The 24,305-nt window shown below is 35.7% G+C and overlaps 1 protein-coding gene across 1 annotated transcript in view; it reads left to right on the forward strand.

The window, feature by feature from the left end:
• The window catches only part of LOC149568689 (O-fucosyltransferase family protein), an 87,355-nt gene extending 64,923 nt beyond the window's left edge, over positions 1 to 22,432 (forward strand). Inside the window, exon 10 of the mRNA XM_089821580.1 lies at positions 21,914 to 22,432. Within this exon, the coding sequence (XP_089677706.1) occupies positions 21,914 to 22,129 (216 nt within the window). The 3' untranslated portion in view covers positions 22,130 to 22,432. The remainder of the gene's footprint in view (positions 1 to 21,913) is intronic.
• The last annotated feature ends 1,873 nt before the right edge of the window (positions 22,433 to 24,305 follow it).

Consider the following 24,305-nt stretch of genomic DNA (forward strand, 5'->3'; position numbering starts at 1 on the left):
TGAAACAACGCAAGCAAAAAAATATATCAAGTAATCACCATGAAACCAACAATGAACACTTTATTATCTTGGTAGCTCTTACCAACAATCTCAAAATTCGCTTTCTTACAAATTGAGAAGTTAGGCCTTTATATAAGTCCTCAGTTACAATGGGTGGTCCAAATCAAAACAATAATCAATGGCCTAGATTTTGCCAAATTAGCCCTAGTTAGGGTTAGGGTAAGGAAAAAGGAATCTATATTAATGAAGGGAATCACATGGACCAATGAAGAGAAGACTACTATCTTAATGGGTAATGAATGCTCACTACACATGCCTTTCTATCTGGAGGGAAATGAATGCCCACTATGTTTTCTCTCATGCATTTAATGCACCCTTGCCCATAATAGCCTAGGTTTGACCTTGCTGTTTGAGTGCCTGGAATCTACTCAATACAATCTCTAATTTGTCTACTCTAACAGTTGGTGCCGATTCTTGTTTGAATTCCAAGACAACTATCACTCGTTCAGATTTTGCTCAAGGTATTCTTGCAATCCAACAAGTCTTGGGTTTTGTGCATGACATTTGAGAAAATGGATAAATTTTCAAAGTCATCCCTCACAAAGGAATTCAGCTTAAAGAACTCCTAGTTTACCTCTCAGATTGTTCACCATTATTTCGTTTTCGGCCAATCTCTGAGAATATAGTGATACAATCGTTTAAATCCCTTCTTGAATATGCTTGACTACCCTATTCAATTGAGTGGGTTCCCTTCTCAAATCTTCAAAATGATCACTCCACTATACCATCATTTAAAATCATATACATCTCCTTCCTCAACAACTCCACCATCAATCAATATCTGCTTGGGGCTCTACATCAAATCTTGCAAGTCTACAATCACCACATTTCGGTAAATGCATTCATCTTCCCATGACTCATCCATGCAATGTATCCCAGAAAGGACAACCGCTGCTTTGTCATGAATTATCACCAAGTCCTCAACATGCCTGCACACCTTATTCTAAATGAATTCTATCCAAACTTCTGCACTCTGATCAATCCATCTGATTTTGTATATACCCTCTATTGATTCCATCGAAATAAATCAGAGAGGAACAAAAGATGGGCCATCTTCTATCGCTGGATGATGAGGTAGGTTATTTATGTATTGGCACAAGGCCTTGATCTCATCTTTGTGTTTTTGATATTTGCCTTCTAGTTTCCTCATCTTTCATTGCCTATGCAGAGTTGTCAAAATCTTTGATGACTTTCTCTTAGAGGCATGGCCTAGATCAATTTCTGTTACATGGTACTTATTTGAAGTGATCTGATCATTTGTCTTATTGACCACGTGTTGCAAATTGTAGTCCTAGATCCGGATTCTATTCTGATAAATTTTGCAAACTTCTTGGCCTTTCTCATTTCTTATGGGAGGTTGAGTAACTTGAATATCAGGTCAAACTCCTTCTGACTTCTCTGTGGCCTTTGCCATAACCATTTTGAAACAACACTTTGACATTCAAAACTATCAACTGCCCTTGCTCTTGTACTGCCTTGATATCAATTTATTCCTTGACTATATAACTTTTTGTCTTCATCTCAAGAACTGCTACCTCTGCAATAGGAACTTTTGCCTCCATTGTAGGAATTTCTGCTTCTGCCATAGGAACTTGTGTTTTCATCTTTTCTCGCTCTAGGATAGTAGCGAGACTTTACCTAGTGGCCGCATCTTTCTCTTTGCTTCACTCTTGGGAAAACTACTGATAGGCATTGATACTTTCCCTATCTTGCACCGGTCTGGCCATGTAATGCTCTTGCTCTTTTCTTCTTTTGTGTGTCTCCTACTTCTCCCTTGGTGAAATAACCTATCTCCTGCATACCTAGAGTTTGGTGAGCTAATGATGGAGCATTCCCTGATCTCTGCCTCTTTTGTTTTGGTTCTTTAATATGAATGTCAGGCCTGCCCTTCGGATGCACTCCCTGAGAAACACTCTTTTCTTTTCTTTGATCAAAACTTCTTGATGGGATTTCTCCTTCCATTCTTCCTCCAAAAGGCCGCGTTGGTCGCTCTTCTCTCAATGGCTGATGACCTATCTATTTGTATATTAAACTTTCTTTTGACACGTTCAGCTTGTCAAATTATTGCTCAACCTACCATTTTGTGAAATCCAAAACTGGTGCAATGTATCAATGCTTGATATCTCTTTCTTTGACCAATCGTATGGATGAATGCTCTTTTCCGTTTTGGGTCATATCCCTTTTCGATCATGTTCTTATCTTCTATCTGATCGGGTATTCAAAAGATCTTGCATGCTTAGATCATGTTGAGCGGCAACCTGGAAGTTGGAACACATCCTCTTTCTGGTCTCATTTTCATTTGCGACATTGGCTCAAAAAATCTCAAGGTGCATCTTGTGTTGATACTTGGTACCTGCCACCACTCTAATTTTGTTGTAAGGATCATAGTTTGGCTTTCTTGGAAAAGGTAGAAGATGGAAGAAATGCAACTTGTTTGATGATCTCTTGGATTCCTTCAAACATGGGCACATTTCAACTGTATCTTCTACAATAAAAAATTGGGAATTCTAGCCCTAACTTCCTCTTTCCCTTTTGAATTATATCAGAAATTATCAGTTCCCAAGTGATCTCTAACAGGAACATTTTATCAGTGGGATATTTTGAGAGCTTATATGGGCGCAAAAAATCATTGTACTTTGATGTTAGAGAAGATAGGGAACTGGATCAACCAAGCTCCGTACTCCAACAATTTAGTTGCCCCAACTAATAGTCTCACGTGCAATCTCTTATGTAGAATCCTAACAATGCACATTCCAAAGGCATTGTTGACTCTGACATAATCATCTTTGCCATACAAAAGCAATTGAGGATAACTTTCATGCACCTTCAAGCAGTGAGCACTACTTCCAATTGTTCCTTTGTACCTCAATCCATCATACTTTATATTTCAAGCCAGCATGTAGATGACAAATTGGAACTCATATAAAATTTTCTTGACTGCTCCAGATTCACCAGTTGTTCACTCAGGTTTTCGTTTATCATCGTGACCCAGTCTTTGTGATTGAATCCTTCAAACACCTGTTCAATAAAGTACCACATTCATTTCTCGAATTCATGGGATTGTGGAATCCCAAATATTTTACTGAGCATCATGATCAAATTACTATATTCTTGCGGGAGATCAAGCCATGCTAGCTCCTTGGATAACTTGGAATGTTGGCCTCTATTCTTCTGCAGCCCTTTACTGTTTATGACACCTTAACAATGTTGAATCCTTGGGGTGAAGACTGAGTGCCTACTTATTTTGACTTTAGTACTGCCTTCCGGAATGTAGGGATTTTGAATGCTTGTGAAATGGCCAGTGGAGAAGACTCTGCTATGAATTATTCATCCAAATCTCTGGCTATTCTATCATTTGGATTGTAGTGTCTCAAGCTGTCCACTATTAATTCTATATGTTGAAAAGCTAGAAGAAAACTTGCTGCAGCTACAATTCCACTTTTTACAATCTGAGTAGCCAAGTGCATTGGTTCGTGATCTTTGCATCTAAACATTCTTCTATTGAACTAGCTTATGTCTGTCTCTGAGATTCATGTCCCCGACTTGTATCCGCTTTGACACAATTTTGGATTTCAGATAGAATCCCCTCTGCTCATTTTTGATCAGTTGTGTACTGTTTACACTTGTTCCTCTGGATTTATGGAAAGCTACCTCCCTAGCTAAGAGGGAGTGGTTGAGATATAGCTTCAGGAGGTATCTTTCTCCCAATTTTTGTGATAGCCACCAATGTCTGAGATAGTTATTCATTCTGAGGTTTTTGGTTCTGCGTCCATGTGATGTGTTTCTAATTTGTTCTCTGCTGCTGTCAATAATAGCTGGTGACATCTGTATAAGTCATATGCTCTGTCAGTTCAAGAAATTGATTCAGCGATCATTTCATATTGACATACCTATATGCTGGAGGCATCGAATGGACAGGTCGGTTTAAGATATTGAAGAGTCCCTCCTTGTGTAAAGGGTAGCAATTTCATTTGACACGACAGTCTTTACATGAAGTGTCTGTCTTTTGTATAGTGGATGGGTTTAATCTTGTATAATATTTGAAGATTGTGGCATGTGTCTTCTCTGAAGTTATTTTCTCTTTAGTATGTTCCTTGTGAGGATGAACTACAATAGTTCCAGTATTATTGGCCAAGTCTTATATATCAAAGGTTCTCTATTATTTTCTCTATTATTGTTTAGAGAATGCCTTGTATTGATTGTTAAGTTCCTGCAAACTCAAGAGAATCTATTATTGTTTCAGTTTGGGCGATGTAAAACCACTCCTATTATTATTCAATAAAGTAATAGTTTTTGGTCTGGCTGGGTTTTTCTTCACCTCAAGTTGGAGGGTTTTTCCATGGTAATTACTATGGCTTGTGTTATCTATTCTTTGTATTATGGTGCTATTTCTGCTATAAAAGCAACAGGTTTAATATGAAAGGATTTGAAAGATTGATTTGAAGTACAAGTTCCGATCTTTAAGAAAGAATAAATTTGATTTGCAGTTAAAGTTCTAGATCTGTTGAAGAATGAGAGAGCTTGAAGTCAAGGATTCAAAATATGATTAAAATGAGAATCATGATGACAAAATGGACAAAATTGAGCATGAAACATGAAAATATGAAACTTTTGTTAAAATTGAACAAGAAGATAAGCAGAACAAATTTTATCTTGGGAAAGACCCTCTCAACAGAGGGAAAAAACCTGGCCCACACAAATGAACACTTTATTTATATGAAAGAAATATTCGCAATCCTTTGATACTGAAGTTATTCATATAAATGAGAATCATGATGACAAAATGGACAAAATTGAGCATGAAACATGAAAATATGAATCTCTTGTTAAAATTCTTAGTTACTCGGGTTTGCCATATTGGCCCAAAAACCCAACCAAAATTTGGGTCCGATTCGACCAGGGTTCGAATTTCCCCAGGCTGGTTCGAACCCGCAGCCCAAAATTCAAACCTAGGCGATTTTGGACTGCCCAAATCGAACCCATCGCGAATTTGGGATGAATTTCCGTTGTTGGGTGACTTTCAAGTCACTTTTTATAACAAATTTAATATGTTTTGAGGTCCGGTTGCCCTAAAAAGTGAATTTAAGTAGGTTGTTTTGGCTTCTAACATCTTTTGTGGTATGCAAATAGGTGATTGAGCAAAAGAAGTTTGTGCAAGGTGGAGTTGGAAGACTAGATTGTTAGCTATATTGAAGTGTTTGTGTCTCATTGCTACATCTTTGGAAGCTTACAATGTCAGGAAGAGGTAAGTTCTTGTTCTATTTTGCTTTTGTTTGAATGTTTCATAAATATTCAAGGCTAGAGTTTTAAAATTTATTCTCAATAATAATATCAATATGTCAATATGGACACAATTTCTTATCATAGGAAAAGGAGCTTCAAAGGGATCTACATCTTCCTCAGTAGGCAATGCCAATATCCTACAAAGAAAAGAACCCTCATCTAAGTCTCCTTTGTGGAAGTATGTGGATATTCTAGAACCTCTTCTAGGAGGTGGTGGCTTCCGTTGGAAATGTCAGGGTTGTGATGTAGAAAGAAATAGTTCATATTATTGTGTGGTGGATCATTTGTGAGTCAATATGTCAATATGGACACAATTTCTTATCATAGGAAAAGGAGCTTCAAAGGGATCTACATCTTCCTCAGTAGGCAATGCCAATATCCCACAAAGAAAAGAACCTCCATCTAAGTCTCCTTTGTGGAAGTATGTGGATATTCTAGAACCTCTTCCATAAGGTGGTGGCTTCCGTTGGAAATGTCGGGGTTGTGATGTAGAAAGAAATAGTTCATATTATTGTGTGGTGGGTCATTTGTGTGGATACCCTAGTAGAGGCGTGAAGAAGTGTCCAGGAAAAAAAATGCACGTGCCAAACTTAGTAGTATTAAAATATATTGAAGAGCATGAGCGAGCTGAAGAGAGAGAGGAACTTAGACAGAAAAGAACAAAAGGAATGAAATCTACCCCAGACGTTGTGATAGAAAATCACCCCTTCTATACTACCTTAGCTACCTCTGATTCTCAAAATGAAGCATCCACTCGACACAAAAGAAAGGGACCACTTAAAACTGCATTTCAAAATCAGAGAAGGGAAATTGCCAACATTGACACGGTAAGATGCTTGTATGCAAATGGGCTGTCTTTTAATTTTGTTCGCTCTCCATATTTCAAGCAGATGTTGAGAATTACTAATAAAGCACTTGCATGGTATTTAGGTCCTAGTTTTGAGAGAGTATGAACCACCTTGTTGGATGACGAGGTCAAGTAGATTGATGAGCAATTGAAGCCCATCAAGGATTCGTGGATTGAGACAGGGGTAACAATTGTTTCAGACGGGTGGAAAGATGCTAGAAATCGTCCATTAATCAATGTTTTGGGTGTGTCCCCTAAAGGGGCAATGCTTTTGAAAGCAGTGGATTGTGAGGGGCATGTAAAAGATGGGCCATTCATTGCTAATATCCTAATTGAGGCCATTGAACAAGTGGGTGCAAGAAATGTTGTCCAAGTCATAACAGACAACGCAAGGAATTGTAGAGCTGCTGGTTTGTTGGTTGAAGAGAGAGACCGCCATATTTTTTGGACACCTTGTGTAGTTCATTCATTCAATCTTATGCCACAAAAGATTGGGAAGAATATCCAGTGGATCAAGGAGATGTATGCAGAAGCTGGGGACAGCCAGATGTTCATCACAAACCACCACATTACTCAAGGGATATTCAGAATGTTCTCACGTTTGGAGTTGTTGAAGGTAAGTAAACTTGAACTCAAGTTAGTTAATTTAAAAAAAAATAGTATCTTGCAATTTCTGATTTTTTGATTATATAATGATGTATATTCTTTTATCAAGTATGTGTCTAACAATTTGTATTGTTTTTGCTCTATTTTATGTTAAAGGTTGCTGAGACATGTTTTGCATCAAATGTAATCGTCTTGAGACAACTTATGCAAGTGAAAGGGGTACTAACCAATATGGTAACCAACAACAATTGGGCTATATGGCAACAAAGCAATACTGAGAGGGCAACCACAATAAGGAAGAGGATATTGGATGAAAATTGGTGGGAATGTGCAGAATATCTCATTAATCTCACCACACCCCTTATGATCATGCTTAGGTACGCAAACATGGATAAGCCTTGCCTTGGAGAGATCTATGATGGCATAGAATCAATGCTTGAGAAGATCAAGCAAATTGTAAATGAAAAGGAACAAGATCCTCAAGGGACCTTCTTTAAACAATTGCGAGCAATTGTTATAGAAATATGGAACAAAATGACCACTCCTCTACATTTGCTTGCCTATGCATTGACGCCCAAATACTATAGCACCCAATATACTGATCTACCGAGAAGGCTACCACCCTATAGAGACATAGAAGAGTCTAATGGATAGAAGGCAGCATTTGAAAGAATCTTTCCTGATGATGGAAGTGCGAGATTTGATTATAGATGAGTTCATATAGTTTTTGGAAGCAAAAAATTTAAGTAATGATGCTCTTCATCATTGGTTTAGGAAGGATGCTCATAGCTGGTGGTACCACCATGGCGAAAGATTTCAAAGGTTGCAGCCCCTTGCTATCAAAGTGATATCGCAAGTAAGTTTAATTTAAAAAAAATTGTTATTAGTTTCCTTTGCCTTAAAAATTGTTAGAGATTCTAAGATTCAAGTTACATAATTTAAATTTTATTTTAATTGTTTAGATGTCATGTCTTCATAGAGTGCTAGTTCATCCGCTTTAGAGAGAAATTGGAGCACATATTCTTTCATCCATTCAGTGAAGCGCAATAGGTTGCAATCAAAAAGAGTGAAAAACTTGGTGTATGTGCATTACAACTTGTGTCTCCTCTCGCACAAGACTAAAGAATACAAAAAAGGGGAGACAAAGAGTTGGGATGTAGATGCAGAGTTGGCAGACTTGGATATTTCTGTTTCTCAGCTTACAATTGAAGACTTTAAAGATTTTGACGCCCATACTATTGTTGTTGGTGTTGATCCCATTGGCCTTTGCAGTTAGCTCTATTTCCGAGTCAACTAGTGCAGAATGTACAGTACACAGGTATCAGGGAGGACAAAATAGACAATAGGGGAAAAGTGAGTTACAACACAAACAAATATCACTATTTATCCTATGTGGATAAATAGAAATATCTCTTTTCAAATCCCAATTGACATCCAAGGTCATACAGTAATTTAAGTTCGATTATTTGAATAGAATCTTCATCAATAATTATCTTCGTTGACTGGACAGGCATAAGAATTTGGGAGCAATTAAGAAGTTGGCAATATAGATAAATCATTCATGCTTGAGGGAAGTATCCAATCAGCAGCTCGGCACAAGCATCATGCTTCTTGCGCATCACCATTACAGATAAGAACGGGAGTAATTAATTTTAATCTCAGCTCAGCAATAAATATATAAGATATAGAGATTAGTCTGAGGGAACAATTACATCTATATACTAGAGTTGTTTGAAATAAGAAAGAAATTGAATCGCAGACATATAAAAGATCCTACACTCATGGTCGGGGGGCACCTACTATGACTCTTTGACTATCAAGAAAATAAGTAATAGATACTCGGACATATCAGCATAAAACAAAACACCATATTCAAGTCTGCATAACATGTAAAGTCCATCTGAGTTTACAAATTGATCCCAAACATATCTATAATTATTCTGCGGGATACACAACCATTCTTCAGAAATATCAGACATATGCATCAATCAATTCTTCCAGGATATACTTCATTAAAAGGATAGTAACAAGATGGATATTTACCATACAAACATTTATAATCTATTAGAGATTTATGTGTAAGCTTTCTATCGAGAGCAGTTTTCAATTTTAGATATGGAGCTAAGAAATTGGTTCAAAATTTAAGTAATCTCTAGAGGGGGCATTACAATAGAATCTTCTAGGCTCACACATAAACTGACATAAGATGTTGACTGCATAACAAATGTCAGGTCTGGTGTTAACTAGATACATAAGATAACCAATTAGCTGTCTATATAATGTTTAATCAATTAAATCTGAGGCAGCAACAACCTCTTGATTGAAGTTTCTTCAAATCTTCTTCCATAGGAGTCTCATTGGGTTTACAGTCAAGCATACCAAATTTCTTAAGAATGTCTACTGCATACTCCCTTGACTAAGAAGAATCTCATTAGGCCTTTCCCCAAATTTTAAGCAAGAAAATATTGCATTAAACTAAGATGCTTCATTTCAAATTCTAAAGTTAGCTCTTTCTTGCATTTAGCACTAAACTCATCTTCACCAGTTATAAAGAGATCATCAACATAAAGTACTAAGATCAGCATAAGATCATTATGTCTTTTGAAATAAAGATTTGGATCAGCCTCATTTTTTATAAAATTCAAACTTAAAAGATAAACATCAATGTGTTCATACCATGCTCGAGGAGCTTGTGTAAGACCATATATGCCTTTTTCCTTGCACACATGTGACTCTTTGTCATGAATCACGAACCCTTTAGGGTGCTCGATTTAGATTTACTTTTCAATGACTCCATTTAGAAAGGCAGTCTTGACATCCATTTGATGTAGCTTCCTTCTTTTAGTTTCTGCAATTGCAATGATTATTTTGATTTAAGTGTATTTGGTTATAGGAGCAAAAATCTCCTCGTTATCTATCCCTTCCTTTTCAGAGAAACCTCTAGCAACGAATCATACGTTAAAATTTTGAACACTACCATCAACATGTTTTGTTTTATACAACCATTTAGAAGAAATAGCCAATTTGTTTTTAGGACGAGGAACAATTTCCCAAATATCATTTTTCACGGTGGATTCATATTCATCCAACATAGCATATCTCCATACTTGCTGTTCTATAGCTGCATCAAAACAAGTAGGTTCAAAATCAATAATATCACAGATTAATGCAACATTACAAGAAAATTTCTAAGGCCTTTTACTTTCCTGAGAAGTTCCACAAGGAGCTGAATTTTTTTAAGCCTCTTGCATAGTGTGCCTTGCCCACAAGGGCCTCTTTTTTGAGTTCAAAGTGTCACTAGGACCTGAATCAATCTGATTTTTAGGAGAATGAGGACAATCTGAAATAGGATCCTCCCTCTAAGAGTTACAAGGAGAGGATGGAGCAGCAAGAGACAAATCTTGAGGATTGTCAAAATCTTCTATTTCAAATTCTAAAAAATGTTCATTAGATTTATCACAATCAACATTCTCTTTCAAGACACATCTTTGCTTAATCAACTTTTGACCCGCAACATAGATTTTGTAAGCTTTGGAAGATTCACTATAACCAACATAACTCCCTTTCTTTCCCAAGGGTTCTAAATTAGATATTTGTCTTTAGGAACATGAATGTAAACTAAACAAACAAAAACTTTTAAAAGACTTACATTATGTGTTACCCAAGGACGCATCCCTGACCTAAAACCCCATCCCCATTTTGGAAACATTTCGACGACCTGGGGATGGTTAGGGGATGTCCCCACCCCATCCCCTTTTTCTCGAAAATTCCTTGGAAACGTCCTAGAAACTTGGGGACTTCAGGAATTTTTTTTGGGGACGTCCGTACATCCCAGAGATGGTTGGGGACACCTTGGAAGTTCCTGGAACGGATGGGCATCCCCGATTTTATAGACAACATCAGCACTTGCAAAACATTTTTCTTTTTTTTAATTTTAAAGTGGCCCCTCCTTCAAAATTCACCCTAACATGCTTATTCTGTTTGGTAATTAATTCCTGCTATTTGGGGTCCTCTGGTTAGTATTTGACAACATCACATTAAGAATCATGGAATTAATATTGCTGTTACAGTTACGTTACACGCTTAGAATTACATATCATATTGTTTGTAAGGTGCTGGGAAAGTCTAAAAAGTGCATTATAGACCTAGAACATGTATTCTTATGACATTTTCTGGCAATACATGATTGCTTGGTTGGTCTTGGTTTCATCTAAGTCCTTTGTGGAAGATATGGTGAATATTGGAAATTGTATCAAGATACCGTCTTACTATAACAAACTCATATAATGATTAGAACTGTATAGAGGACCTTTTTGTATTAATATCAGTCCACTTACAGTGAATTGGAAGTGTAGTTTTTGAATTAAATGATAGTAGCGTGTTTCAATTTGGAAGGTGGGTTGATGTTCTTGTTGCTATTAAATTCAAAATTATGTTCTTGGATATTTCAGATTTTTATGTTATTATTTTAATATAACATGCACACTGACAATAATTTCAAGTTATGAATGCATTATAGCATATTGAGCAATGAGTTTGATTATTGAAATGTTGTATGTTAAGGTTCTATGATGTTTAAGTGACATGGTTTATCCATGTTTTCATATGAATGTAATGTATGTATGCAATTTTCTGTATATTTATATAGTTGGTCCTTGTTTGCCGTCGCCTCCCCCACCTCCACCCCCACCTCCTCCCACCCCATCTCCAAAATTGGCAAAAAAACTTGCCATTCCGAAAACCCATCCCTGCCATCCCCTGTCGTCCCTGTCCAAGAAACTTGGGGTAACATAGATTATATTCGGTTTAGTACCAAAGAAGGCTTCTTCAAGAGTCATGTCATTTAGAATCTTATGAGGGCACCTATTCTAACCATACACAGCTATTCTGCAAGCCTCAACCCAAAAAAAAATCTGCAACCGTTGATCATGAATCATAGCCTTTTCTGCCTCAACTATAACACTTCTTTTTCTTTCAGCAATACCATTTTGTTGTGAGTTTTAGGGAACTCAAAACTCCCTCTTAATCCCTGGTTTAACACAAAAAGATTGAAAAACACTTGAGGTGTATTCACCGCTATTATCAGATCTATGAATCTTGATTTTTTATCTAAAAGATTTTCAACAAGAGCTTTAAATTCCTTAAACTTAGATAAAACCTCATTTGATTCTTTGGATATAAGAAAGTAGATCCAAGTTTTTGCAGGAGAAATCATCAATAATGGTTATGCAGTCGCAAAAATCACTTAAGGAAGCAGACAACACAGGCCCACATAAGTCAGAATGAATAACTATAAGATTTGCTTGGCCCTACTTTCACTAGAATGGAAGGGACCTTTAATATTTTTGCCCAAAGTACAACCCTTGTAAATACCTTGTGAGCTGTACTATGTTTAGGAAGTCCTATAACAAGTTTGTACATAGAAGATAGAGATCTAAAATTAAGGTGACCAAATCTGTTATGCCACAACAAATTAATGTTAGAGGTATCATAGCTTAAAACTTGGACATGATTTGCTGAATGTCTATATAGGCTTCCATGACGCTCTCCAATAACTTGAGCTGAACTAAAATCAGACATTTTCTTCCAAGCAAAAACTTTCCATTAACAAAAGAAATATTATAACCTTTGCCCTCTAAGGCCGAAATAGTAATTAAAATCCTTTTGATGCGTAGAACAAACAAAACATTGCACAGATGTAAGGGAATACCGGAATAGTTTGAAGGAACTGTTACCAGTCCATTTTACAGAGTAAGAAGCATCATCGCCAATGATGACTTGTAAATGAGTCTTTTTCAAGCAGATTTGAAAGATATTGCTTGTATCCTGAAATTTGCCGAGAGGTCCCACTATCAATGAGCCATGTATTGCAATTAGGTGGTATATTACTGGAAAATGCTGAAAGGAATAAGACCGAAATAGTAATTAAAATCCTTTTGATGCGTAGAACAAACAAAACATTGCACAGATGTAAGGGAATACCGGAATAGTTTGAAGGAACTGTTACCAGTCCATTTTACAGAGTAAGAAGCATCATCACCAATGATGACTTGTAAATGAGTCTTTTTCAAGCAGATTTGAAAGATATTGCTTGTATCCTGAAATTTGCCGAGAGGTCCCACTATCAATGAGCCATGTATTGCAATTAGGTGGTATATTACTGGACAATGCTGAAAGGAATAAGAATCCTTCTAAATTATAACTAGAATCTTTAGATGGAGATGAATTTCTGACATTAGAGACAATTGCTTGATGCTTTAGTTTCACTGTGCAGTTTCTAGCAAAGTGGCCATACTTCTCAAACCTAAAGCATTTCACTTTGGATATATTCCTTTTCCTTTTAAAATCTGAAGAAGATGAGTTCTTGTCATTGAACTTCTTGAAATTCTGTTTTCTTCCTCTTTTGTTAGAGGTATGGGCCTCAAGAACTTGGTCCTTCTTATTGTGAGATTTACGAGTGTTCCCTCTAGCCTCTAGCTTACATTCCTCTTGAATGCAATCAAACCTTAGCCTATCAAAATTTGACAATTCATCTCTACCACTGATGCCTTGAATGAAAGATTCCCATGAATGTCGAAGACCATTAATGGCAAGCATAACAAGTTCTTTATCATTAATAGAACCTCCAATGTCACTCGGTTGATCTTTTAACTCAGTAATCTTCAAGAAGAAAGAAACAATGGAATCTCCTCTAGTCATCTTAATGTGAAGAAGTTACCTTCTTAGTCCCAAGACCCTTCTAGTGTTCTTGAATTCTTACATATTCAGAAGGCAGTCATTTATTTCCTTTGTAGAATTCATCTTGGAAATAACTGGAACTGGATTATCTTTTACCTAATCAATAAGGGTTTTCTTTGTAATGATGTTATTCTTCTCCCAAGTTGCTTTCTCTGCATCATCAGTTGGCATGCCAACATTAGTCTCCACATATTTGAGAATATCATTCTCTTCGAAAACCATCATAATTCTACACTTCCACAAAGTGAAGTTAGAGTATCAATCTATCTTCAACCTTAAGAACAGACACCATAATGAAATCCTGGGTAAGATAAAGATGAAGCACAAATGCACAAGAGTAAATATTCGGTTCGAGCTTGATGGTAGGAAGCTGGCTCTGATACTGTGTTAAAACTGACGCAGAAGATAGCAGGCTAAATGTTTTCCTGGGAAAAATCCTCTCAACAGATGGAAACAACCCAGGTTACACAATGTTTACAATCCTCTGATACTGAAGTTATTCATGTAATCTGATGTAAATGTAAATATATGAATGACTAATGATAACTTCATCAGAGCATATCCAGTATGAGCTTACAACATCCCAGAGTACATTAAAACTAACAGCACCTGAACACAAAGATAAAGTCTCTGCAGCTACACAACACAGATAGCTGATATAGTAAAAACCTTTTAGTCTAATCTGAGATATAAAGCCACAGAAACTTCTCTACACCAGACACACTTACATAAATACCATAGCAGTATTATGCTCGTCAATAGGAGCTTTTTACATTTTAGCAAAATGATTGTCTGTCTGTCTTTCTTTACCCTGGATAGAAGATGCATAGAAAACAAAACCGCTAGACTTGAATTCTGTCGTTTCTGTCATTTATGATCTGAGCGACCAAGAGCTTGTCAATATCCCCCATCCCTTGATTTCTATGAACCAATAAAACTGCAACAGTAGAAGAGGGGTTACTACAGGGTCATCAAGGAATGATACTTAATCATAGGAACTTCCTGTAATGCAAAAAATATAATCGCACAACACATTCACATATGTAGTAATAAAAATTAGTTCAATGACCTGGAGTGCTAACCAGTGAGCATAATAATGTGTTTTAATACATAAATTAATTTCATATGAAGCTTTAACTGTAACAAATTTAACACTCAGATCTGAGACAAGCATCACTGAAAGCAGGAAAAAGATGATAAAAGGGATGTTTAGACAAGCAAAGGAGGGGAATATGAGTTTCTCAAAGAAGCAGCCCCAACACATAAGACTTTTTGGCATCCTTGGAATTGGATTTCCAAGGGTAGGCCGGATTCAGATCACTCCTTGAAATTCAAATTCCAACCTTCCCCTCATTTCTGCCCTCAAACATGAAGATATCCCAAACTTCTCGAGACTTCTACCCAATTCTGAGCCTCGCATGATTTCTGCCCAAGTCTAGGGGCTGTCCAAATACATCTGATCTCTCATAAGAGATGAAATTCAACATCAAAGATGATGATAAATCAAAATCAAGTTAGTGAGAAGGAAAATGAAGTGTAGTTTTTGGAGATTAACAATCAGATTTCGAGTTAAATTGAAACCAAGACCATGCCCTTGAAATTCAACTTGCATGCAAGTAAAGATCAGATCAAGGAGCATCAAATTGAGACCTAAAGAGGAAGCAAATCATTAGGGCAAATGAGGAAGTTACCATTCGAAAACTTGAAAGTGCATAAAATGAAGGATTTCAACTCAAGTTTTGCAAATATGGTTGCAAGCAAGGTGGGCTTAACTTTTGGAGGAAACTCCGCAGTTAAGCTTGCTTGAGCTAGAGTAGTGCTAGAATGGGTGACCTCTCGTGAAGTCCCAATGTTTCCCCTTTGTGAGGATCACCTAGATGCAATGAGTGCTAAGTGTTTCATTCATTCTCATGAGAGATGGGTTCTTGTGAACTACTACTAATAAAAAATGGTCAATGAGTTTGACTTAAAAAACTACACAATTGAATATTGATTGCAATATCACAATACATTAGGTTGATTTTTTATTGCAATAATTTAAACAATACATAAAATTATAGTATCAAACATATAAAAAGATTAAATATGTTACTTCAATCTACTCATTTAGATAATGATAAGATAAAAATATTCTATATAATGAATAATTTTTTTAGATAATAATATAATAAATAATAAGTAATTTGAAATAAGGCAAGACCCTGTACAACACAATGGTAAAAGTGTGAGCCTCTTATCTGAGAGGTCTTGGGTTCGAGTCTACTCAGTCTTAATAAATAATAATAAGTAATAAAAAAAATGATATGATTAACCTTGGCTTCGACCTATAATTTACCTATAAAAAAAATAAAAAAAATAATGATAATTTATACATTAATGAAATAATTATAATACATTAATTATATAAATTAAATATAATTTAATAATTAGTACTTGATTTCTATTGTCATTAATCCTAAATGATAGGATAATACTATGAATAATAAAAGATGTTATTAATAACTAATATTATTATATGTATGATATAATTATTATTATAATACAGATTAATTATTATGTGCATAAACATATGTGATGCTATTATGGTAATTATTATTATTTTTAATTAGTTAACAATAATATTTGTATAGCTATTATTATAATTATATAGTTTTTTTTTTGATTAGTAATATATATTTTGTTATTGATATTCAAAATATTGTTACATCCATAGATTAAAATCTCTTCTTCTTGCGAGAAGTTTTTCAAAACAAGAAAACTTAAGGTTTTCTCTCAAAAAATTGATGCCAAGAAGACCTTAAATTCTTGGCAAGAAGTTGGTCACTTCTCTGTGATAAATTGTGAACTTATTGCAATAACTTAACTACTTGCGGGGTGCCACCAGTAAAACTTGATTGCCAATGACTTGCCTAGTCATTGTTTATTTTGCAATTTTGAGCATTTGGAGGAGAGAAGGGTTTTTGATTGAGAGAAAGTCTTTGGCAACCTTGTAGATCGATTGCAAGTGGACTTGAAGTCAACTAGTTTTTACTAGAGCTACTGGGAAGGGGAAGGGGAAGGGGAAGGGGAAGAGGAAAGATGTAAAATAGTTTCATATTGTACTCTACATTTGTATTTGCTTATCTTTTTACAAAGACAATTTGCTATTTTAAGTTTGCTTTAGAGTTCAAAATCTTCGAGTTCAAAATCTTCGACTATGGCGTGCAGCCATTGAAACTCCACATGAAGATGTGACTTTGTTACATATTGCATTTATATATATCTAGATTAGCTTGTTTGGTTTGTTTATTCATTGAATGACTCATTAGATGCATCTCCTTGTTGAATTGTGCAAAAAAAAAAAAAAAAAAAACTAATTAATTTTTCATTTTAAAAATTCTTGATATTTTCATGAGAAGTTACCAATTTATCTCCGGTATTTTTTGAGAACTTTCTTTTTCGCCTTACTGATAAGTGGTGGAGAATGAGATTTTGAATTATGGTTACATCCATCCATATTCAACTTTTGCAATTGGCAAGTAACACATGTATAGCTACCAACTACCTTTGCTATAAAGTAGTACATATATGGATAAGTTGTTAAATAATCGTCAATTTTTAAAAAATTGTTGAGCTTTTTTGCTTGGTGAAAATTTGTAGAAATAAGCAATTGAGTTTTTAGAAAAAACTTGCTAAAAACTTGCCAATATGGGGGGTTTTTATAAATTCATGAGTTTTTGAGAAAAACTCTCCCCAACGTTTCTTTGAGCATCTAAAAGCCAAAGAAACCTCATTTTTGAATTTATTTCTTATTTGTAGGAGGATTTAGTCATTTTTTCAGCTCGGTGGCAAGAGGATTTATACAAATATAACATTTAAGTTACGTTAAGTTATATTTGTATAAATATAGTAAGGATGTTTGAGATAGATTTCAACTTCATAGGAGTTAAAATGCAGAATTTAGATTTTGGGGTTTTCAAAAACTTACAGGCTCAGCTAAATTTCAGGATTCAACATGCCTTCAACAGTGTTATCTCACAAACTTGTCCTGGCTATTTGAGGTTCGAACAAGGATTTTCTAACGATTCTAACTCATTTTCTCAAAAAATCACATGGTTTCAATTCTATATTCCTAAGTTTTAGCAGACTTGGCTCAGCCACTTGCTCACACGCAAGACAAGCATTACTTTCTAGCAGGCCAAAATTGCTTAGACTCACTCTCAAACTATTTTGCTATGATGATTTATGTCTAGTTTTATAAACTATTTACTATGATGTATTTACTTCTAGTTTTGTAGGAACTAATTGTAATGATGAATATATTTACTTTTGCTTCCCACCATCAACATTCCGCATGAGAATGTGATTTTGTACCCACTTTGTATTTATATATATCTAAGCTCTACTTATTTCATATTTGTTCTCATTTGTTAACTCATTGGATGCATCTTCTCATTGAATTTTGCAAAAAAAATGTATTTTTATTTAAATTTAAGTTGTTTTTTAGGTTCCCTAATTTTTTTATTTAAAATAAACTGACCAATTTTTTTTGAGTCTTTTTTGGGCTTGGCAAGTTTTTGCCGAGGGAGAATCTTCCACCTATGCTATAAACAACATTTTCTGGTTTGCAAATTTGTTCATGCAGCCAAAGTGGACATCATAGTTGGAAAACTCGCCAAAGGCAAAAACTCGCCAAGCCCCCCAAAAGTTTAATCGGGAAAAACTCGGTGATTTAAAAAAAAAACTCGGGAAAACTCGAGAACCTAAGAAAACCGCTGAAATTTAATTAAAAATATATTTATTTTGCAAAATTTAATGAGAAGATGCATCTAATAAGTTAATTAAAGAGAATACAAAAGAAAAACATAACAGCTCTTACGCTATGCCGAAGATTAAATCAGAAAAGAATTCCACAACCAATTCAGAATACAGAGAAAAAACTTCAATAGATTGGTCTCACTGTGCATACAGCAGAGATATTGAATTGCGAAGTTAAAAGAATTGAAATTGTACTGATTTGAATTGCTTACAAACTGCTGTATCAGTAGCCTCAATAAATAAAGAGAGGCAGTTGAAGTCTTGACTGTAGATGAACTAAAATAGAAGAAGATATTATTACCTAATGAATCTAATAAGGAGATATGTCGTGCATTCAAATGCATGGAGAAGTCAAACAAAGAAACTAGCTACCAAACTGCAAGGAAACTAAAATTGTTAAAACATAACTGGACTCTGCGGAGTATACAATACACATCAAATGCTTATTTAACTGAAGCTAAAAAAGATTAAGATTGCAATAAAATGCAGTTTATTGTGCAAAGTTGCAAACAATGATAGTTGAATAGGCATGCATTCAATCTCTAGCAGTTGTTAATACATTAATACTTTAAATACATGCTAGAATATGCATGTCTTAAAGTAATGCTCCACTACTTCCTCACTATGATATTTTTCTTTTGTGTTAGCATTTAGTGTAAAAGTCAGTATGCACTCCATGATTGAAAAGACCAAATGAAATTATTTGACAAATTGCATAAGCTCCTTTTCATTCCAGCTGAGCATTTCTACATCGTTGAAATATATGAAGCATTGAGGAACAGATTAATGCATTTTCCCACTGAAAATTAAGCAAAAATCTGAAAATCAAGCAATTCATGAGTTTTTGAAAAATACTCGCCGAAATAATTGGCAATTAAACATGGTGCATCCGAGTTTTTAGACCCGCGAGTTAAGTGGTGAAAAACTCACCAGGCTGAAAAAATCGGCGATTTATTAAAACTCGCCGAGTATTCGGCGATTTTTCCATCTATGGCGGACATTTCCTACTCCCAAGTCTGATTATCATTTACACATTTTGATAAACTATTAAAACATACTAAATTTGTCACAAAAATCAAACTAGGCATATAGAGGCCTAAACAAACATTGCCTCCCCTTCACCATACTTGCGTCTCCTCTTTGCCTTCCTTTCTTCTGCAGCCAAAGTCGACCCTGCTGGCACGAAGATGTCCCCTGAGGCCTGCCTCATGCTCTTTTGCCTAGATGTAGGAGTGGCACCAACCACTTTCTTCGTTGTGCACTTCCCCATCGCTCTTTTGCAGGCCTTGTCCACTTCCTCTGCCTCTTTCTCAACGACGTCCTTCAGTGACATCCATCCTCCCTTGGCCTGTTCAATTGCGGGTGGCCGTACTCCAGACCAAAAATGACTAATATGATTCTCCTGTCTAACAACTTGGCACCATCCTTCCTTCTCAACAATAAATCCCACACCTGGTTCAGCTTGAGCTAGCACTTGGACCATGGCTTCCATCCACTCTGGTTTCACGATGGTCCTCATCATTCACATCCTCTCCTCCCTGGTGCCTAGCTGGAATGCCCACATCATGACCGCAGAGGAGATGTCTCCATTCAACCTATATTGGTGGTCACTCGCCATAAATTCTTGGCCTAGTAGCTTCTCTAAAATCTGCAGTAACCTTGTGTCCTTGAAATGCAAAATGCCCTTCAGTCTACCATGGGATATTTTACTGCAGAATGGGCACGGCAAATGAAAAGTTTTCAGTGAAAACTTTGCTTCCATGGTAGCTCAAACTAATTCCAATCACCCACAAGAGAGAGATCTTTTGATTCTGTAATGTCTAAATAAAATGCCTGTACATTTCTCTAGAGAGTTTTGGATTCATCTGTCCTCCATGTCCTTCAAATTGTGCCATTGGTACTCTCACACGATGGATAATTACTCTCACCCTTCTCTGTCAACTTGCTTAAGCCATCATCAATGTTGGTAAGAGGATTTGAAAAGCCAAGTGATTTATTGGTCATCAAATCTGATGTCTTCCCAATTTTACAACATACTAAAGTTTTGAAATTTAAAACACAAACTGTTGGCCGCTTTTGCCTATTGTTTGTCTTCTATGGGCACCTAAAAGGCTCTATTCAGAAATGTCCCCCTTCTCCCAATCCAAAATTTTTCTATCCAGATTCCGAAACATACATAAATCTCCTCCTTCCCCATATCTCCCAATCTGATCACAACATTAGATATAATGTCTGCTTCCATATTCCTTTTCCTCTTCACGTCTGACTCCATCCAAACTCATCTCGTAAAGCTCTCATAATCTTCACATGGAGCTTTAACTCTAATCCTGCATACAGTTTATTTTTGCTAAACCTTATATATTGCATAACTCGTTATTGTTACAATGTTGTTCAACTAAGTGATATGCTATAGATTTTACTGATTGACAGGAACTAGATGCAATGCATCTTTTGTTTACTTACTAAGGAAAAGCAATTTATGTGTTAACATTAAAATATAGATGCTTGAAGGTTATTCTTTCTTCAGTGCTACTTGTTAGTCGCTTTATTATTAGTACAATTATTGTATTCCAAATTATTATAATTTAATTATGTCAATTATTACTACAATTTACAAAGTTTCTACTGCAATAGAAAAGCATTATGGCAGGAACACAATACAAATGCATCTCTTGTTTTAATAGCTGTTGCCCCCCGTTGTTACCAAAGTTTGAAATTTTTGTCATCCTTGGAAACTCATCCATATGTCCTGCATTTTCTGTTTTGGAAACTGAGAAGAATGTTGATAATAATTGGTAATTAGTAACAACTATAACCCATATCATTTTGAACTGTTTAGTCATAAATACAAATGATAATGCATTATTTAAATTCAAGTCAATTGTAAACCGTAACTTAAGCAAAATCGCAGTATCAGTTAACTCCAACACCCGCTTATTACATTGGGATGGGGTTAAGCTATAAATGTTAAGTCTGAGTGATATTTCAAATGGTTCAGTAGCCACATGCACCAAACATCTGTTGATCAATGAGATGACCAGGCTGGGGTATTTGATAGGTTTATTTATAAATTATTTTGGTTGATAATATTTCTCAGGGGTATTTGATGGTAGTTTTTGAACATTGTCCAAATATACTTTTCTATGCATGCTTTATTTTCCATCTTAATGTTCGCACATCTCTCTGTTGCACAACTTTCATTTGTGATAATTGTTTGATTTGTTTTATTCTTCATACTCCACTGTTCCATTCTTGCCTAATAGGTGGTACCTGATACGGCACTCCAATCTGATTTAACAAAAGATCACTTTGCAAGTCTCAAAGAGCTCTAAATGTCACATAAACTATTAATGCAAGTTTGAAATTATTAAGGAAGTTTCGTTAGCACTTAAATGATGAGATGATAAAGACGATATTTTTGATAGCTTTTTAAATTTGTATAAAAATGCTTCTCAAAGGCTGTTTGGCTTTTGATATTGTGGAATTTTGCACTTATTTGGCTTTCTCCCACAGTGTTTATTTATTATATTATTTTATTCAATTTATTCTTCTTACCAGACTTCTTGAATTCTTGCTTGACAGGCAGCACATCGCTCCTATGATTATCATAAGAAAACAATTCGCCCACACATGATTTTATTGGGTCAGTTGTTCCTCAATAGGAGTATTGACTGGTCAAACTTTCAACAAAGTATTAGAATGGGCCATAAGCAAAGACAAGGGCAACTCAGGCTACGGAAAGAAAAACAGTCAATATATACTTACCCTGCTCCAGATTGCATGTGCCAAGTGAGTTAGTGCTTTGAGAAAGTGATCAAGTTCTCCAACAAGTACGTAGATCTGGCAACTTAGGTGAACAGCTGGCAGGTCATCAATTTTTGTCCTATTGGAATCAAAATTTTCTACTCAAGGCAATGTACAAAATAGGATTGTAAATGCTGTGTTTTGACAACTGTTACAACGATTTGGTCCATGCATCACCTTCCATGTAGAAGGTTATTATTCTTTTTAATCTATTCCATCTTGTGTGAAGTCTGTGTTATTACACCTCAATTATTGTACCTTCCCTGCATTGGAAATGTTAAATTTTTTTTTGTACTATGGTTTATGTGTTGGAAGTGAAAGTAATATATTCCTGGATGCAATCCAAATAAAGCCTTGACTGAATGAAAGTAATTGCAACTAGTTCAATGTTAACCTTTGACTCTCATATTTAGAATTTTCATGTCCCGTACATCTTCAAAAAAATGTAAATTTAGTTCATGCAAAATGAATTTATTTGTTGACAGTGATTGCATATCCTTCTGGTGTAAAAAACCCCAAATTGTTGCAATTACACTTTGCAGGATAAATGAACAATATTCTTAGATTATATCACATGTTAATTTATATATGACATCTATAAAATTTTATGTTTTCAATTGATTCTGCATGCCGGCAACAATTGGTTTTAGATCTTTACTTCTAAGATATAATGGTTGTTAGGTCAAAACTAGGGCAAAAACACACCAACAATTTTTTTTTCTTTCTAAAGGTAATAACAACTGTGCTAAATACATACTAACATCAATTACGTTGTTGAAGGATGACAACATGATAGAGTTAGCTTTTGAGTCACAAGGTTTAGGTAGTAATTTAATTTTGATTACATTACAAGAGGATGCAAAGTCAGTATTCAAACATATTGCACGGGTTTAAAACCCTAAGTTCTACTGCTACAGGAACACTTAATTCGAGTTGATTAAGTCGATTGATTAAGTTCCATGTTTAATAAGGTTACGACATCGTGTTCAAGAAATATTTGATCAGTAACATAAGTTATGTAGGTTTGATTTGACACCTTTACACGTGTTTCATTATACTAGTTCAATCCCCTAGGTGTACTGATTTGCACATGTAGGTTAACCTATCAATACCTTAACACTTGATTCCTATTACATCTAAATAAAACATTAAATATTCACCATTAATGACATACAATTTATCTTCTAACATAATCCTTAACAACTATCAAGATGTCTAGCCAAGTCCAACTGATAACACCTTCAAACTTTAACTTGAACTAGGTCAGACCCATAATTAAATACATACTATTGCTATGATAAGACAAGATAAGATAAATTTATTAATGTCCAACAAAAGACCACAACGTGGGTCTATAGGACTGGAAGCTTACGACAAGGAAAAAGTAGACAAACGGAGCACCAAACGGTGTTCAAAAAAGAACAGGCACAACAAAAGAAGAAGAAAGCAGGAAACATCACGAAAAAGATTAGGTATTCATCTTCATAGGGAAAAATTCCAACAGTGAGTGATCTGTGCGGCTACCAGAAGCCCTGTGATGAAGTTGAGTGCTACGAGAGGAGTGTCACTGGCAAAAAGGTCCCCTGTGGGGTCTCACCGATCTGGAACAACCTGTGCTAGGGAAACTGTACGGTTGCTTCACACCCCGAGTTGGAGTTAAGGGCGAGAAGAAAGTCGTAATAAGCTGTGCTTGGGTCTGACTCTTGGGAAATGAAAGCTGTAAAGTATGGTCACGAAGTTGTAAGGACTTGCAGAGATAGAGTGCAATGCAACATTGATCAGTGTACCTAAAAAAATCCGAGAGGGATCTGCAATCTTTAAACAGATAGTAAAATCTCCCTCTAATCTCGTAGTATATGGGGCATTTGAAAAGAAAATGAATCTCAGATTTTGCCTTTGCTAAGGTACAAAGTGTACACACCCGATCCTCTCTAGCAATATGGTGATCGACCTGAATCCGGAGTTTGTGTGAGCCCACCCTAAAAGAGGCAAGGGAGATACGCAATGCGTGAGTCCAGTATCTATGTAAGTACTTAGGGCGTACAATAATCCCATCTCGGATAACTAAGAAGTGCTCAGCGTAGAAAGCCATCCTTAGACGTAGTCCCCCTGTAGGATCCACCCAGGTCCGTGTGATATACTTCCTGTAAATGTCAAGTCTGACATGCTC

This window comes from Cupressus sempervirens, chromosome 3 (assembly GCF_028749045.1).
Source record: "Cupressus sempervirens isolate cs-2001-9-10 chromosome 3, ASM2874904v1, whole genome shotgun sequence".
NCBI classification, from domain to species: domain Eukaryota; kingdom Viridiplantae; phylum Streptophyta; class Pinopsida; order Cupressales; family Cupressaceae; genus Cupressus; species Cupressus sempervirens.